Source organism: Squalius cephalus (genome assembly GCF_949319135.1).
Source record: "Squalius cephalus genome assembly, chromosome: 7".
NCBI lineage: Eukaryota > Metazoa > Chordata > Actinopteri > Cypriniformes > Leuciscidae > Squalius > Squalius cephalus.
In genome coordinates this window covers 30,029,072-30,047,980 of record NC_137128.1, presented here as the reverse complement: position 1 = coordinate 30,047,980, position 18,909 = coordinate 30,029,072, and the positions used below count along the sequence as shown (strand labels likewise).

Here is an 18,909-nt window from a genome sequence, read left to right as displayed (position 1 = left end):
ATTTGTGTTAGCTGGGTAGTCTCAAAGTCACAGTGGCCAGAAGGAGGAGGAAGCCTTGCCCAGCTTCACACACGTTCTGCCTATGCTTGGCATAGAGTTGATCAATAACATTTTCTTGTTTACTGCTAAAAATAATTGCTTATCTCTTCTAATTTGGCATCGCTTGAGGCTTAATTTAGTCATCATCAGTGAAAGCTTTTTGAAGTAAAATGATTTTAAATAATTCCCGGATTCACTAGACATTTTTATGTAGGCCTATGGTAACAATTTTTGAGGACCTGTGCCCCTGATGATCAAACTGTAGAAATTCCCCTGATCCTTATCGTTACATCATGTTTAATCGTATCACACCATGTATAGCATCTATCCATCCATCCATCTATCTATCTATCTATCTATCTATCTATCTATCTATCTATCTATCTATCTATCTATCTATCTATCTATCTATCTATCTATCTATCTATCTATCTATCTATCTATCTATCTATCTATCTATCTATGATCCATCCATCCATGTTTATTTATTGCTTTAAAATAACCTGATCAGCATTTGAAGCCAAGACGTTTGTTTCTTATACAGGCAAGAATATGATCTGATAAGCACAAATAGCAATGGGGTTAAAAGTGTCAAATGTTTTTGCAACAAATCGAAGCATTTCTCTTTTTTATTCACTGTTTTTGAGAAGCTTTGCGTTTACACGGTCACCAAATAATAGTTTCCTGTAACAGAGATAAAGGCAGATGTTTTCAATTGAGCTCTCAAACCGTGTTCATTTAAAACACGCTTGGTGGGGTATGCAGGGGCGCTATTGTTTTTGTTTTTTCCGATGACTTCCCCTACCCCCATCCACCACCCCCTTCTTCTTTCAGATAGGCGGCTGGCTGAACCCCTGCAGACTAGAGTCCACCTTCAATTTTTCTGACTTCCTCCAACTTTGTCAAACTTAGCAGTAAGTTGAACGCGCTCTCTGTATTCTCTGGTCTCCAGAGCTTGAAACGCTGCTCAACTTTTCTCGCGCTGACACTGCGCAGGTTTTGGACTGTTTTGATTTTAGACAATGAATTACCAGCCAACTTTCCCTAGTGTACAGTTAACAGTTTTATTTATCATAAGCTTTTCTCTCACTCATGGATATCCCTCAAGTCTGTTCCAGGGCAACGCATATTCAGGAGCCGTTCACAGGCACAGAAATAAGTAAGTTGCTCAAGAAATGATACGAATGTTAACAGCGGATCGTCTATGAGAATGTGTTTAGGCTATTTGTTCTCTGTATCTCACGATTTACAAATGTTTTAACTCACAATCTCCTGGAGTGACGTTTAATGCTATTATTTGGTTGTGTTTAATCGCTAAAACAACAGGCTAATAAGTAAGAGGTCAATCGATTTATTGAACTTTCCTCTTCTCGGTGTTCATTTCAAGTTTTTTTTTTCAGGGTGTTAAAAATATTTGCTTTAATTTCGAAAGAAGATTTTCACTTTAACACCATTTTTTTCACATTAGGAAATGAAAAAATTCACGAGTTTGTTTTTGCTCTGCAACAACAAAAATAACCATCTCAAATTATGCTTATTCTGGTCTCTCTTTTTTATCTGTTTCTTTTCTTGTACAGAAACTGGTGCGCCTTTATTGTCCAAAAGAACATAAGCTGCGCAGTTCAAGGCAGCGTGGAAAGTCACGTTGAACCTGAACGCGCGCAGTGTCCCGAGCATCAGCCTGACTGTGAGCCACAAATGATGTAAGTACTCGAGAGACCGGGAGGGGCATGTGGAAGTATTGATGTTAGGTAGTTCTCATGCTCCTTATGGACTCAAAGACACTACTAACTACAGCAAATCCATGATTCACGCTAACCCCAGTTAAACATACACAGGAGTTTCTATGGACAACAATAAATAATTGTGAGTGTAAATTTTGCTTTTACAAACAAGAAATATAAAATTGTTAATATTCAATTTCTTACTTAGCCAGTTTGGTAAACTATTTGCTGCGCAAACGCATGCGTTCTGTTCTGGAGCAGTGTATGTGAGTGGAACGGAGTGACAGAGATTTCCACGCCCTACGGCCTGTAGTAACTCTGGATTTTCCAGAATAGTTTTTTTTTTTTTTTTTTTTTTTTTTGTTGAGAAAACACATGCTCCGATTTTGGGGAAAACGGTTTTCCACACAGTTCACATAGGCTACTCTAGTCTGGAATGACGTAAACAAAAGCAGAGTGATACAATCAGTAAAATGTCTCAGTGCTCAATACTGGTGTTTTTTGTGTTTTAGATTTTGCATATTGTGCAAATTCTATGTCAACACCAAGAGTGAGGTCCAAGATGTACACAAGCTGTTAACAGTTTGTTGGCTTTATATAAATAATATATAGTGCTGCTATATATAACTTTTTGTTATATATAGCACTGACAAGTGGTCAGTTTTGCTTAACATGTAGTAAACATTTATATTAGGGTACATTAAAGACATTCCCTTATTCAATTGAAAGTGATAGTCCATAATTGTTATGACAGAATTGTGATGCTTTTTTAGAAAATGTTACTCGCAGTATTCACAAACTGAGCTTCGTTCCTGCTGCACCACTACTGTCACAAGAAATCATGCAAGCTGTTGTTTGCTTTAAAAGCCCTTTGGGTCAGACGAGTGTTTGATTAACTGAATATGTGGAGACTGTGAGGTATTACAGTATACATTAAACTACACTAAGTTTAAATAATTACAATGGAATGTACATATACATATACCGAGCCCGTATATATGACATATACAGGCAATCAAAGCTATATTTAAGGCAGCTTTTGGGTAGCCTATTTAATACAGATTACACTTCAGTGATTAATGTTGATTTTATTATCTTTAATATAAAAAATTGAGGTCACATTTGAGGTCATGTAAGGAATTCAAGGCTGTCATATGTGGCTTTGTCTGAATACTCATGAATACTTTTGCTGTCATCTGAAGCAACTGCAATTTTAATTGTTTGGCTCAACTTGCTGTGGCATAAGAACTAGAATGATGGCACTTCTAATTGCAGCATTATCCATCAGAAGTAACAAGATCAACATCATTAAGTGAAGCTGAACAGAGTAGGCCAGAAGACTCTTCTTATTAATCCCTCCGTCTGCGCAAGTTAATGCTTGCCTTTACCTTTGCTTTCATCCTGTAATAGGGGCAATGCTTCATGGTCCATTACTCACGGTTCAAACAAAGTAATAGCAATAAGTAGCTTAAGCCTTGTAAAAGATGGTTTGATCAAGTCATTTTTTTAAATGAGATTGTGGAGTCAAGGTTTTTTAATTGTGCATTTTTTTTTCAATTGTGTTTTTTTTTTCATGTAATTTCATGTCATTCTAATCATGTTTGTTTTGGGTTTTTATTTTCTTCTTCAGATACCGTACTCAGTTTCGGCCGACTTACAAGATAGCATACAAGACTGTGACTGAGTTAGAATGGAGGTGCTGCCCGGGATACCAGGGCCCAGACTGCAGAGAAGTGAAAGGCTCTCCAAACAGACAGACAGAATATCCACGATCATACCCACAACAGCCACAGCATGGACAAACTCGACCTGCACAAAGTACGTTGTTCGAAAAAGTATGGAATTTGGAAAATTTGGATTGGGCACATTTTGGCCGTGATTGGGCGGGTTTTAAATAGCAGTTGTACTGGTTTTGTTATGCTGGTTTTGAATGGATCATCTCTCTTTCACTTTACTTAAGTTACAGCACGAAATAATCATGAACGATTCGAACATCAGAAGGTATGTCGAAAGATACAGTACAACTTACCAAAATCCATTTCATGTCGCATGTAAATGCTCCATCAGTGTTTCAACCATGAAAGGACTTCAGTAAAACAGCGTGTAAACAATTTCACGTAATGCTAACCTCAGAAAAGCCATTTAATGACCATAAACGTGTTAGTCAGCTAGTCTAGAAAAAGCTCTAGAGAGGAACATTTTGCAAAATATATGCACTATATTGCTTATTCATTGTCTTTTTACTTAACATATTCTTCTGTATTTATTGTATGTTTGAATAAACCCATTTTTATGATAGTTATTCAAAAAAGTAGTAGAAACATAACATGCCATTCAATAGTTATAATGTTATTATTATAAAAAACGTCCTTATGTATAATTTAAATGCAAGTAGCCTATACAAATTGGTTCATTTGAACCCTTAATATTATTGTAAAATAGGCTACCAACTGGGGTTCCCTATAGTTTACAGCATTGGTTGAGGCAATTTTTTCCTTATACATTAGCCTATATACAAATTGTTTGATTGTCAAACATAACTGAATGAATTCTTTATCATAAGTGAGTCTCTTTTGAACTTCACCAAACAAATGTGCGTGTGTCAAATCAGCAATAGAAAAAAGAGCAAACAATCATCTAAATCAGAATGTACAAGCTGTTTTGTGATCATGCAACATCAGACCACATTTAAAGGCTTTTCACACCGCTTCTAACCCAGAGTAAAGGAACATTTCACACTTAATTTAGAATCGGGGTTAGCACCGGGGCTTTGGGTGCTCGAGCCCCTGCCCTTTTTCAAAATTAATCAAAAGTGCCCTTCTCAAACAAATATCAATGATAATATTGTGGTCAATAAAACAAAATGCATTTGATAATAATTAACATGACAATGTGTACAATGTGTAGCCTAAATTCTCAATTATTTTCACGTTTCTGTCAATTTGAGGTCGGTGTTGTTGCCACAATGCGTTTCTATGGGTGTGTCACTTGCGTCAAGTTGCATGTGTCTGCTTCAGACGAGGGTCTGTACGGATCCACTTGTCCGTGTGACACTTCTGTCGCGCCGCACTCCACTTTATTCTGGGTGACGTCAAGCGACTTTAACACGCCCGCAAAGCATCCTTAAAGCATAACTTTACACTTTACGGGAAGGCGGCGCTGCATTTGAAAAAATGCTGCCCGTCATAAAGCTGGCCGATGCCCATCTTTATGCAAATGAGTCCGTTGAACACGACGCGGCTATCCAATAGAAGTAGAGCACATGGAGACTGGGGGAAGTCTCTCACGGGTCCTTTGTTCTAGACATCCTACTACAAAATTGCTCAGGAAACTTTAGTTCTGAGTAGAGAAAATGGAGGAGAAATTAACTGTGGCGGTTGCAGCATTTCCAAATCTATACGACCCAGTTTTGTTGTCCTATAGGGACAACGAGCAATGAAATTCTGCCTGGAGGAGGGTGGCAGAGGTCGCTGGAGTCCCTGGTGGGTTTTATGAGTTTGTACAGTGTAAAATAAAATGTTAATTCAACAGATCGGAAGAAGTTGGGTTGGTTTCAAGCAAATGTTTTAAAAACACAACATTCCCCGCTGGCTCAAAACCACGCCCATAGCGGTAAATTTGAGGAACACCCATCAACGTACAAATGAGAGGTTTTGTCGCGTTGCGACACCACCCTTCAGTCATGTCGCAAAAGTGGATCCGTACCGACTCCGGAGCAAGGGGGTAATCCAGCACCCGGAAAGTGTACCTTCTATGGGGCATCCATTGGCTAACAAGCCATCACCTGCTGTTAGCATTCCATTGACTCCCATTCATTTTGGCGTCACTTTGACAGCGAATAACTTTACATCTGAGGCGTTTAAAGGCTCCATTTGTCCATTGTTTATTTCTAAAGAAACACAACAATGTATAAAAGGCTCCATTACCTTGTATCTTACACTATGGCCCCATAGAAGCTGTTCTTGCAAAAATAGGCTAATGATTGCGTCAAAACCAAGCGACTCTCTGTTGCACAGTAGAGAAATGACCGTATAGACAGGAGGAGAAGCTCGCAGGCAATCGGGGGGACGTGGAGGCATAAAGTCCGATAAAGTCAATGGAGAAGCCCATAGAGTCATAAAGTTGCTCCTGCTCATGGACAGCTCCTACTCAGGCTCTCCATCTCTGCAAGATTCGGAAGGGAATGATTCAGATTTCTCTTGGCACAGCTACTAGAAGACTTACAACTGTCAGACAGTTTGCTCACGTCACATCTATGTCGTCAAGCTCAGTTTGAGACTGCGCAGTATGCTCAGCCATCAGGAAGAGAGTGTTTCTGAGGCCCTGTCCCAAATGGCACACTTCATATGCACTTTCGGTCTTGTTGACTTACATTACAATGGCTGCCGCGTGCGCGTGTCCGTTAAGCCCGTGAGACCGTAGGGTGTCCCATTTGTAATTTTAGGCCTCAGAAGGGTGCTCGCGAGCGCCCCCCTTTGCGGTCGATATGCGCCCTCGATGCGCATTAATGCGGGCTCTGCAGCAGACTTCTTCCCGACAGTCAAAGCGGCAATACGTCATGAAAGTGCAGACTCATAGGAAGATCATGAGTGCTTAGGGTGCCATTTGGGACAGGGCCAAAGTGACTTCACTGGTCTCCGTCGAAGTCTATGGGGTCGCTGTGTCCATTTCTTTTACTGTCAATGCTTCTAATTGACTTCACTTGTCTCCGTTGAAGTCTATGGGGTCGCTGTGTCCATTTCTTTTACTGTCAATGCTCCGGAGTAGTGTGTGTGGACAGCAGGCATAACCATAGCAAAAGTTATGCGTTTTAAAATGAAAATGCACTAGTGTAAACGTAGGTATTCCACAGTTCTCGAGCCTAATATAGTTATTTCAGTGAGTATATGGCTCGACGGCAGGAAGGAATAAACCAAACAATTTTTCAATAATAAAAGGTAGTGTGTCGATTCAATAAAAAATCCACATATCACATATTTTAAAATATTACATAATTCATTGAAGCCTGTTTGTCATGTATAATACACCGACCAATCATCATCTGGCACAAGTTCAAATTTCATTGGACAATGTGAAGTGGAGCGGTAATTTTCCAGTCATTCATAAATCGTTTGAAAATTAGATGGACAGACGAATTTACATTTATGATGCGATCTGAATCTGCGTCGTTTAAACAATGGATGCTAATTGACTACAAGCACTTCACAAAACCAGCACCAAAAGTCGCATTAATGGTTAGTATTAAAATCACTTTTTATTTAGTCTATGTATATTGATACACCGTTTACCATTTGATCTAACTATCATAGTTGGTTAAATGAAGCCCAGGCGCCAAGCCTGCATTTCTTTTAATCAAAAATACAGAAAAATATTATTACAATTTAAAATAATGGTTTTCTATTTTAATATACTTTAAAAATGTAATTGATTTCTATGATGCAAAGCTGGATTTTCAACAGCCATAACTCCAGTCTTCAGTGTCACATGATTTTTCAGAAATCATTCTAATATGCTGATTTATTATCAATGTTAGAAACAGTTTTTAACATTTGATACTTTTTTCAGGATTCATTGATGAATAAAAAGTTAAAAAGAACAGTATTTAATTAAAATAGAAATTATTTTAAGTCTTTACTGTCACTTTCGATAAATTTAGCACATCCTTGCTGAATAAAAATACCCTATTAATTTCTTTTTAAAAAAAGAAAGAAAGAATAGGCCTATTACTGACCACAAACTTTTGAACGGTAGTGTATATTGGTACAAAATATTTCTATTTAAAATTAATTATTTTCTTTTTTTTATTCCGAATCCTGAAAAAAGTAAAAGATTATAAGTATATTATAATAGAAAACCATTATTTCAAATTGTAGTAATATTTCACAATAGTACAGTTTTTTCTGTATTTTAGATCAAATAAATGCTGAGCATAAGGGGCTTCTTTTAAAAACATAAAAAATAGTAGCCTAGTGTCCAAACTTTTGTATATATATATAAGTGTCATGTGCAGTGTTATGATAGGCTACATGTTAAAGCTAGACGCTTAGCAACAGAAAACCAATCGCCTACGTATTTGCGTGCTTTGTAAAGTCACGGAAATACTGCACATTGTAGCCTATAAAACAGTAAATTCAGTGTTTGTGATAAAAAATAAAATAAATAAAAAATGCTGACAGAAAACTCGACAATTTGAGTGAAGAGGATACCGTTTCATTCTTACCTCTATAGTCCAAAGAATCCATTCAGTATAAACTCGATAGTACAGTCGGCAATATGAGGCCGCGCAATGCTAGAGCTTTTATGTAAACAGGTCGCGTGCTGCGTTCCTCCAATCGACACTTACCTCGCAAATATGCAAATAAGAATGTACATAAGGAATGTACAGTACAATGTGAAACATTCCTTATGTACGTTCTTATTAGCATATTTAGGCCTTCTCTGCTGGCCTAAACACTATCAGAATCACTGACTTGCACTTTAATATATTTTTTCCATGAATGTGTATTTATGAATACCCAGGATTAATGTTAACCTCGGGTAAATTATGAGCAGTGTGAAACGTGAAGCGAGATAACCCTGGATTCAGTTTACCTGGGGTTTAGAATGACCCAGGGTTAACTATTTCAAGTGTGAAAAGCCCTTTACAATATCAAAGTGATGTGTCAGAGGTGAATATATGCAGGTCATACAGCGTTTTAGGTGTCTTCTCATAATGTGAGAATAAAGCAATGAACTATTATTGCAGATGTACTATTATGTATGAACTATTTATGTAAAATGTATATATATATATATATATATATATATATATATATATATATAAATGTATTATTGTCTGTTAATGCCTTCATTTTTTATGTTTACCACAGGGTCAGAACGTCGAGAAACCGGACAATATGATATCAGACGAGGAGCTGACAAAACACGCATGTTGGAGGAAGAAGTGCAGCGTCTCTCTCAGACTGTGCTGGATCTTCAAGCAGCCATGACAGGTATGGCTGAGAACCTGCGGACAGACTTACAGGAGGACACCAGCAAGATGCTCATTACCCTCCTCAATGACAGGACTTCACCTGACAGCGCAAGAACGGGAGGCACAGAGGAGAGTGCGGTGCATTTAGATGGCCACCAGGCCATGAGAGGCCACATTCATGGAGAAAGAGAAATCGAGACGGTGTTGGCCAGGCTCAACGATATGACAGATGCTCTCAAAAGCAAAGATGAAGCTCTTGAGGAACTGAGGGGAACAGTGACAGGGCATGACGGGCAGATCCGAATGCTTATGGATAGTACCTCTCAAGGCCTACCAGTCACAGGTGCTGCTGCTCAAGATATAGACATCCTACAGACTTATATTGATGAGAAATTTGAGAAGCTCAAGAAAGAGATTGTTGTAAACATGGAAGACGAGATGGCTAAGCTGAAAAATACGTGTGATGAAAAGATTCAATTTCTTCAAAAAGCATCTGGAGAAGGAAAGGAAAGCGGCTATTTGAGCCTCACAGATCTAGTGCACAACAAGGAAGCTGAGCTTCGAAAGGAGATCCGTGAGCTCAGATTGGATTTGTCTATGTCAGATGGTCTAATGCGCGCAAACCGTCAAACAGCCATTGGAAAAGACGATAGTGACTACTACGACTTGAGGAAGGAACTTGTTCGAGTGGCAGAGGCCCATCGTGTCCTGAACACCAGAGTGGACAACGAGCTAGAGCATCTGTCCTCGCTAAAGATGGAAGACATCCTTGGTTCACGCATTGAGGACCTGGAGGACAGGATTAACGTCACTGAAAGGAACGCAGAGACTTATTGCTTCTATGTGGATGAAAAACTTACCAATAAAATAGATATGCTACGCCAACTTCTGGACCAGAAACTCAATGCTATGCAGGATCAGTTCACTTCCATGTTGATCGAGATGAGCAACAACTCCTTCCCGGGGATGTCCAGCGATTCTGATGATGCACTGCAAACTCAGGTTAACGCTAACAGGCACCTTATACAGGGGTTGGAGGACAAGTTTAATGCATTTGGGCAGATATGCGCAACCGACTGCAAAACCAACCTACCTACTGATTCCCAAAAGCCAGAAGGTTTGGATAAACTTCTAAAGGTCTTGAGAAATGATCTGAATGCTTTACGTTCTGATTTTGTGAACAACGTAGCAAAGATTCATGCATTAGAGGATACTATCAGGATGTCACCTGAAAAACAATTCATCAATGCACATATGCAGGACACCAGCAAAAGACTAAATGCTTTGACTGACAACGTTAATGGCTTGACTGGAGCTTTAACGGGATTGGGAGACACAGTTAGCAAATTTAGCCAAGACCTTTACTTTTTGAACTCTACTTGTTGCCAGACAGGACAGGTAAGCGGTCCTTCTCTCCAGGTAGAAACTGGCAAACCAACCCACAACCAGATCAAGGAGCTAAAAGACAAAGTGGATGCACTGAACGCTCATGTGGCCACAGAGTTGAGCGTGTGTAAGTTAGACACAGCTGGAGTAGCTGAGGGTATGTCGGCTGTGGGTGACAGGGTGACGGCTCTGGAGAAAATCTGTGGAAGGCTTGACGGTGGAACAAACAATATCCAGGATTTTTCAGGAGAATTGGACAAGAAGGTGGCACAGATGAACCACACTCTGGGCAGTCATTCAGGAGAAATCACAGCGCTTCAGAACTCCCTTCTGAATTTTCAGAGCCAGCTAGCAGGAATGGCTAAGCAGATCCTTAAGGACCATACAAGTAAAGAACAAGGTAAGCTTTCAGATGTTAAAGGCAAAATGAGGAAGCCAGAGAAACCCGTTTTTATTTTTTTTTAACAGGTTAGTGTTGGAAAATGGAAACGGAAGCATTTGAAAGTCAGTCTTTGTATTTGCCTTCCAACTTGTAACTATCAATTCTTGTGGCGTCATCTATTGGGATTGGGTACCAAATGTGGTATTTCCATTAATCTAACAGTGTGGAGTCTATGGCATGCTATGTTTTGCAGTGGAACCTTTCTCCATACTGAACCAATAAGGGGATTAATATACAATAACCTGTTTGCCCCCAAGCTGTTGAGAGGCAGGGGGCCAGCAAAGGTTTCCTGTGGCCTTTGTATGTGCCTGTAATATGTCAAAACAACAGTTAAGCTTGTTGGAATGGATCCTTTTGCTTTTTATTTTCACAAATCCTTAGTATGTGATCTTTATGTAACTTGATCAATCATAGTTTTCGTTTTTTAACAACATTTCGTGCCTTCTGAAAGCATAAATGAATTATTATTTATTAACTGAATTGCTGAAATGTTTAACTCACTTTACTTTGATCAGTACATTTTAACTGATGCAAAATATAGCTCACAGTATGTTTATATTTAGCGTCACAGAAACATTGGTCTTCAGTGTTCAGTGGTCTTTATGAGTGGAGAAGTTGTGTGGTCTTCGAATATCTTTTAGTCATGCCCAGCTTTCTCCGCCCATAACATTTAGAACTGGCGAGCGAGTTCAGTTGCAGGCGGATCTGTTACTCATTAAGTTGCAAAGTCAACGTACGGGCCTCAGGAGGTGACGAATTCCCACACCCCTCTGCAGATGTTCAGCTATGAGATGACTGTGATGTCACTAGAGAACATAGATTCTCTTAAAATTCCCGTTAAAAGGTGATGTCATCATTCCTGATAAGGGTGGAGGTCCGTCTCTTGCAGAAACAAAAGCCGTTTTCCCAAGTGCTCTGGCTAAACAGCAGACAGACTGTGTTGATGGGCCCATTGTCAAAGATCTGTATATATTTAAATGTAAGGGCACTTATGCAGTGTTAATACACAATAAATGTGTCCTTTAACCTTCACTATTTATTGAGCACCGCAGCAACAACGCTACTGAATCTATAGTGCGAAAGAGACTGTGGCTCAATTCCCAAACATATAACTCATATGAGCTGGTTCTTTTTAGCGAATCAAAAGCACAGAGCGCAACTAGTGTAGACTGCCAAGACATTGACTCTTATGAGCCGGTTCTTTTTAATGAATCAGACACATGCAGCTGAACTGTGATTCTTAAAAACATGTAGTTAAAGATGCACTTTAGTTTTGTCAGTGGAAAAAAACAAAACATTGAGATATGTAAGATCACATTGTGTGTTTAGTATTGTGGTGTAATATATAGCATAATATTTAGGCTAATTATTGGGCTGCAGTGCATGCATGTTGTCTCTAAATAGACTGAAATGTCAAATGAAAAATGTCACTTTAAAACAATACATTTTACATCTGTTATTGACATTAATTCATTATGTGGCAATTCAATTCCATTTCTTTATTTCCAAATGACTTTTCCTTACAAGTTCTAAAAAGATTCAGTAATGGATCTGGAATCGTTAAAAGGAATCCATTGAATCTTTCTTGATTCCCATCCGTAGTTATGGGACATGATACAGTTAAAAATTTCAAGTCAGAAACACAATAGCCCTTATCCCTGAATAGCTTCAGCATTACTCAAACTCTTTGGCCGCTGATCATGGCAGAGGCACATTGCACAATACTGGAATGGCCCATCCTGCTGTGTGTCTGTGACAAACTGACCAAGCTCAGTTTCTTGTAATTTACTCTAATGGCTCTTCATTGATTTTTCATTAGTTTCTTCTTCATGGTTCAGGGCATCAATTAAGCCTGGGAATGTTTTTGAGGGCTGCATAGAAAACACCCTCAACTAATGATGAATCATTTTTCTGGCCGCGAATCAGGCGTTCAGAAAACTCCTCACTGTTTGCTTTGGAGACAATGACTTAATTTCAGTTCTTGAATACATTTTGAACCTTTCCATGTACTGTGGAAACATTTGTTAGGCAATGATGTTGTTTAGCATTCTCTTGATACCCCCAAAAATGGATATGAACTTTGAATAGTGTCCCACACTCTTATCAGCCGTGTCCTCGTTCCTTTCTCTCTCTTCCTGCTGATTAATATCTCTGTGTCAAGAGGATGTCAGGGAAAGTCTTTCCTGCTCTCACTGAATGTGTTTATTCTCTTGTTTTACTTCATGTAACATTGTGTGAAGCCATAGACTTTTATGTGCCAAACTTGAAGGTGTTCCCATTTGGCCCGAGGTTAAAGTTCCTCTGGGTCTAGATAAACCAATGTGGAAGTTCTCAGACTGGATCAGGCCAAAAGGTCTGATCATTACAGCAGGGTACAGTTGACACAGAACGCGTTTTTCCATTCCACTGCGCTACTTTTCCATTGTTTTTCAATGTAAACGCACTAGACGGACATTTTTTAGCATTGCGCTCACGTTCCATGTCTTTTACAACGTCTTGAGCTTGACACGGCATTCTAAAAACGTGGCGCTCAAGTTAAAAGTTAAAAGTAAAAAAAACCGCATCTCTAGACCTTGCGCTTTTTTTTCGTTCAACTGCTGATTAATATCAGCCAAAACACATTCTGTATGAACCGGCCCTTAGTTGTTTCACTTTGTGTGTTTGTGTTCATGTATCCATGCACAAAATCACCACACCCTGAGGAGCTTTTTTCCTTCCAAACCCAAAACTGTCAACAGAAAGACCATTCAGATCTTCCATTCATCATCTAAATATGTTTTTAAATAAGGCTCTCCACATCACAGGGTGGTGAATCCTTAATTTCAGTTGAGTGCTTTTGACTCATTAAACCCACAGCTATGAGTCCCTGCATCCAGTATTTAAAATCAGCATCTCCATGATTTACACTGAAGCATGTGTTTGTCTTGCTGCCGTGAGGCATTATGCGTGTGATGAGTCTGTTATTTGCTCAGACTGCCAAACAGGCTTCTGGGAAACCCACAGATAGATGCATATTATCCCTTGGGAGATTTAATGTATGTGGGTGGGAATGTGTTTGTGTGAAATCCGATATTTGGGCAACATCTTAAATGCAGACAAACGGCACTGACGCAGGATTTTAGCTGTGTCCATTTTGCCAGTATGAGTTGATTAGCTTTGAAGTGAACCCATGGGACTCAAGCTCCGCCCCTCTTTTGAATCACTTCCTACTACAGCCAATAGAATCCGGAATCCAAATAGACCCTAATGTCAGGAATGACGCATTACACTTCTCAATTTAGACAGCAGCATCTGGTAGGACAGGAAAGTTGTTTTCTCACATCGCTGTAGAAAAGCTTGTAACCCACTGTCAGTGAAAGGGGATTAAAGAAATAAATGCAAGGTTTTGGAAAAGAGTAAGAGAAGTGCAAGATCTTGAGGGCTGGAAGTGCAAGCTGGAACAAAAAAAAAGATTTTCTCCCTCATTAGACTCCAAACTGACAGCACTGCATAACCAAAAGCCTTTATAACCAAAGTGTGAAGTTCAAAAACACTTGAATTGAACATTTAAAGCTCTCTGTGGTGTTTTATTTACAAGCATTGGTAAAAGTACTTTGGCTGAAATATTAGTAAAATCAAAGGTTAACAGCTTTTACAATTTGTGTCCAACGCCATTAAAATGCTTTATAGATGCTTTTAAAAAGAGGGCTGGCAAGCTGGCATTCCTATAACCATAGGCTACATTTTGTGTTTGGGTCAGTGATGTCCTGTTTATCTAATAAACGGACAGTTAACTCAGAAATGAAAATTCTGTCATCATTTACTCACCCTCATGTCATTTCTATGACTTTTTTTCTGTGGAACACAAAATAAGATATTTTGCCTATATTGTGATACATCTGTTTTTTCTCTCTCTCTCCATACAATGGAAGTCAGTAGTGACCAAAACTATTTACCAGCATTCTTCAAAATATCTTATTTTGTGTTCCACAGAAGTAAGTCATACAGGTTTAAGAAGACATGGTGAAATTCATTCATTTCACAAAAACACATTAAAAATGCAATTCACATATATAGTAGAATGACTTACACATCTTCTATAATGATGTTTTAAATTACTCGATAAAAAATGATATTGATATTTTAGGGGGGTATAAAGTAAAAATGTAAGAGTCGTATATCTGTCCAGTGTCCATAATGAAGAAAAAACGTTAACGTCTTTAACACACGCACTCACGCGCAAACACACACACACAAACAGCCATCAAAATTGACATTTTTCAAAACCATATGAATGAATACAATGAATACAAAGAGCACATTTCTTGTGTTCTTGCAACTGTCTTAAATATTTTTCAAAACGTTTTTTTCCCATATCGTTGACAATTTTTTAAAAATATATATAAAAAATAAAAATAAATATTTTAAATTGTAATAATATAATTTTTTTTACAGACCCTTAATGGGTAGTGTATGTTATTGACCTGTTTATTTAATGGCCAATTGGGTCTATTGTCCTAAATCTCTATTTTATTTTTTCTCACAGGACTGCCTGTTCGACAAGCGAGACCTGCATCTGTCCCACTCCCTGACACTAGAGCTCCAACACAACCCATGAGACCTTATGTTCCTCATATCCACATACCTTTGATCATACCCCATAGAACAGTGCCAGTCCCCACTGGCCGACCCTATGTGCGCCAGCCATACGTCCCACACCAGCCCTACTTACCTCAGCCACCCGGCAACCCCAGGCATCCCATCCATCCCGTTCAACCCCACCAACCTGCCGTACACCAGCCAGTGGTGGTCACGGGGCAAGCTGGCCCACCTGGGTATATGCGCAGGGTCACGGTCAGACGGGATCAGAACTCAGAGGATTCAAAAACACCTGTGAAAGGATTTGCTGGTGCTCCAGGTATGAAGTAGAATTAATAATAGAAATGTTTGGAAGCTCATGCTTGAAGCATCACAAAATTAGGTCGTTTTCCCCCCTCTTCCCATAGGTTATGTTCCTGTCAATCCTGTCTCATATGATACCAAACAACCTCATTCATCAGGTATATTTTTTCTTTCTTTTCAGTGTTTGCTTTATAACATATTTTAGGTGAAAAAATTGCTAAAAAATTAATTGTCATTTCAGTTGCCCATGTCCCGTGGAGTCCTGCATATCAAAGACCCATTGCTACTCCAGGTAACAAGTTATAATACAATAAAATAGTTATTATCAGATTATGTTGTAATAAAAAAGGATTTTGAAATATTCCAGCTATTTACAATTTCGTAACTTGAGAACAGGGTCCAAAATGAACACTTGACAAGTGCAAGTTGCAAGCAAAAATGGGCTTTGGCAAATTCCTTGTCAGTGCCTGATAACTTTATTAGGAACTGCAACATAACACATGGGAAAAAGGAACTGATGGTCAGATGGAAGTGATGTGCATGATTCAAATCAATGACATACTTTACCATCAAGAAAACTCTTAATGTGGGTGCCTTCTAACGACTTTACTTAAATATGTTTTTCATAGCATAGACCTTGATAAATTGATTTATGCTTTGTGTATTTGATTTATGCTTAAAACTCAATGAATTTGTCAGTTAAGTACAATTAATTTAAGTCAAAGGCAGTGTTGTTATTGATAACTAAAAATATTAACAATTGTTTTGTTAATTGAAATATATATTAAATAAAATATAAACAAAACAGACTGAAATAAAGTAAGTTTAAGCTGAAGTACTAATGACTGTATCTGAAATTTAGTGAAATAAAAGCTACATATTTAGAAATATAATAAAATGACAAAAGCACAAAATTAAAATAAAAAAGTACAATATCAAATTCAAAATATTAATAAATACTATAATAGTATAAAAAATAATAAAATAAAATAAGATACAAACTGCTTAAGAATTTTTTGGTTTCATGGCCAATGAAACATTTCTGACTCACCATTGGCAGGTATGTCAAAGTTAATTTTGGACTCTGCTTGTAAAGATTAAAATGTATTTGTCAAAATCAGAATGTCTAACCCGAAACATCTCTCAAACGTGTGATCTTCATGCATCTCTCTTCTTCCCAATAGTGTCACAGCAGAACTCCTTGATGGACCCATTTTCTTTCTCTGCTGGCCTTACACGGCAAACTTTCTCAGGGGACTTTGGTATCATCCGCTTTAATAGGGTGCTGGTCAATGATGGAGGACACTATAACCCTCAGACAGGTAAACAGAAACCCTCAAACTCTATTTGAGATAAACGTGTTCAGATAAAAGTTGTGTGTTTCCTAACTGGTTTTACTTCAAGAAGACATTTTTGATAGTTTTTAGGGCTTTCAGTGTACAACCTATATCCTATTTGGCTGCTGATGTGTCACCTCCCCCCCTGCAGGGATCTTCGCGGTTCCCATTGACGGCCGTTATTTGGTGACTGCCGTTCTAACAGCTCCACAGGGCGAACATGCAGAAGCTGTGCTCTCGGTGTCCAATCGCAGCGTGCAGAAGTTGGACACAGCGGGTTACTGGAGTGGCCACCCGCGGCTGACCCCAGATCAGTGCGCGTGTGGGGGGTCTGCGTCCTTCAGCCTCATCCTCCCTCTCCGGCGAGGTGACACCGTGGCCTTGGTCCGCACCGCCGGGAAGCTAGCGATCTCAGAATCTAGAGAGATCCTCTCCACCTTCAGCGCTATATTCCTCTACTCCCCGCAAGCAAAGAGATAACCCCGTCACTGAGAGGGGTACTAATGTGACTTTTAATACAAACTTAACCATTCAGAATGTTGCCTCATGTGTAAAGGTGTAGTCTCATTAGCAAAATGTCTGCAACATTTTCAAGGAGGCGAATTGGCGTGACCAATTTGAACGTATTTGCGAAACCTGCATGGGGAAATCTTTCAAATTCCCAATCACATGAATTCCTATTGAAATGACTGGATTTGGCCTGCGAAAATTTGCTGAAAAACTGTTAATGTGACCACACCTTAAGACTACGCAATAGTTTGGTTTTGGTTATTTATCAGAAACACAAGATTGAGTTGTGTTACTTAGAATTTTAAAGGTGGAGTGTGTTTGAGGTGTTAAAATATCAATCAGCAATGCACCAAGTTTGTTGCCAAAGAAACTGAGCATACCATTAGCTCTAAGTAGTAATCCGTATATTTGCAACAATTTATATAGTTTATTGTAAAATTGTGATCTTAAAAAATATCTATAAATGTAAAAGCAGGTTTATATATTTTTTTTTCAACATTAAATTAACAAATGCATACTTTTTTATCCTTTTAAAAATGGTTAATCTGTTCAATTTGAATATCACTTTTACAGCAAATATTTTTATCTATAAAAAATTTAATAAAAATAAAATACCAAGATTGAAGGGCTTGTGCATGTTATTTTTAGGGTATGGGACACGTTTTTTTTTTTTTTTTCAAAAGATGATCAAAAAATATATATGCACAGCTGCAATCCAGTGTAACAAAATGTACTTTGGGTGAGACAAAATGTTTGTTTTTTTTAAACGGCAAAATTCACATTTGGGTGTGGAAAATTTAAAACTGATCTGTCGTCTTTAGCAAGAAGAAGCCTACATTATTTCATCTAAATAATTTGTAAAATGAGTAAAAATAATCAAATTAATTTCCTCCACAAACTGGGCTATTGAGCCAAGAATAAAATGTACACTAAAAACACCCAGAAGACATCAACTCAGCCTTGCAGGCAACGCTCTGACGTATGGCGCAGCTGTGCTTCAGGCGACCCGAGCTCGAGTCTCAGTTTGAGGTCCTTTGCCTGTTCCCCTCTCTCTCCTCTCCATTACTTCATGTCTCATCTACACTATTCTACTAATTAAAGGTTAACAAAATGTTGAAAAAATAAAAATTCTTAAGCAGAGCAAATTAACAATTCATTCATTGTGACAAATTAAATTAGCACTATAAAGAGTCAACACAGCTGTATTAAATACATCTTTAATAGATTCATAAACATTGTCCAAACCATAGTTTTTGTAAATTTATAGTTCAATTATCCATTTAAAGGTATTTATGCTGGTCAAACGCAATGTGAACCTGTGGAGTTAAACCATGAAACACACCATCCCATTCGAGTACACAGCAAGAAATAAAAGCAAGTAAAACAAAAGGCATCAAAGATCAAGAGGAATGACAAAACACATTCAGCACTTATAACAGCATTTTCATCAATGAATAGAGGCTTTTTTTGTTAACATTTTTTTTTTCTCTTTTTACCATTAATTTTAGTTTCATACAAGATGAGTGTGTTCATCTCACACAAGAGGTATTACTTTCATAGAAAGAATGGGATTCCTTTGTTAACAATAAACATATTTCACTTCCAAACATCATAACT

At 38.3% G+C, this 18,909-nt stretch overlaps 1 protein-coding gene across 1 annotated transcript; it reads left to right on the top strand.

The window, feature by feature from the left end:
- Positions 1-871: 871 nt before the first annotated feature.
- Positions 872-18,434, top strand: emilin2a (elastin microfibril interfacer 2a). The gene is made up of 9 exons (XM_079875628.1): positions 872-1,198; positions 1,617-1,742; positions 3,394-3,581; positions 8,633-10,522; positions 15,090-15,461; positions 15,550-15,603; positions 15,687-15,737; positions 16,630-16,767; positions 16,934-18,434. The coding sequence occupies exons 1-9, from the start codon at positions 1,062-1,064 to the stop codon at positions 17,260-17,262; spliced, it is 3,285 nt and encodes a 1,094-aa protein (XP_079731754.1). The 5' UTR covers positions 872-1,061; the 3' UTR covers positions 17,263-18,434.
- The last annotated feature ends 475 nt before the right edge of the window (positions 18,435-18,909 follow it).

What these genes read in the sequence shown, in the direction of transcription:
- emilin2a (XM_079875628.1), top strand. Translation starts at nt 1,062, where the DNA reads ATGAATTACCAGCCAACTTTCCCTAGTGTACAGTTAACAGTTTTATTT. An exon ending in GTTCACAGGCACAGAAATAA is followed by an intron (nt 1,199 to 1,616) that starts GTAAGTTGCTCA and finishes TTTCTTGTACAG; the next exon opens with AAACTGGTGCGCCTTTATTG. An exon ending in CCATACAAGTAAAGAACAAG is followed by an intron (nt 10,523 to 15,089) that starts GTAAGCTTTCAG and finishes TTTTTCTCACAG; the next exon opens with GACTGCCTGTTCGACAAGCG.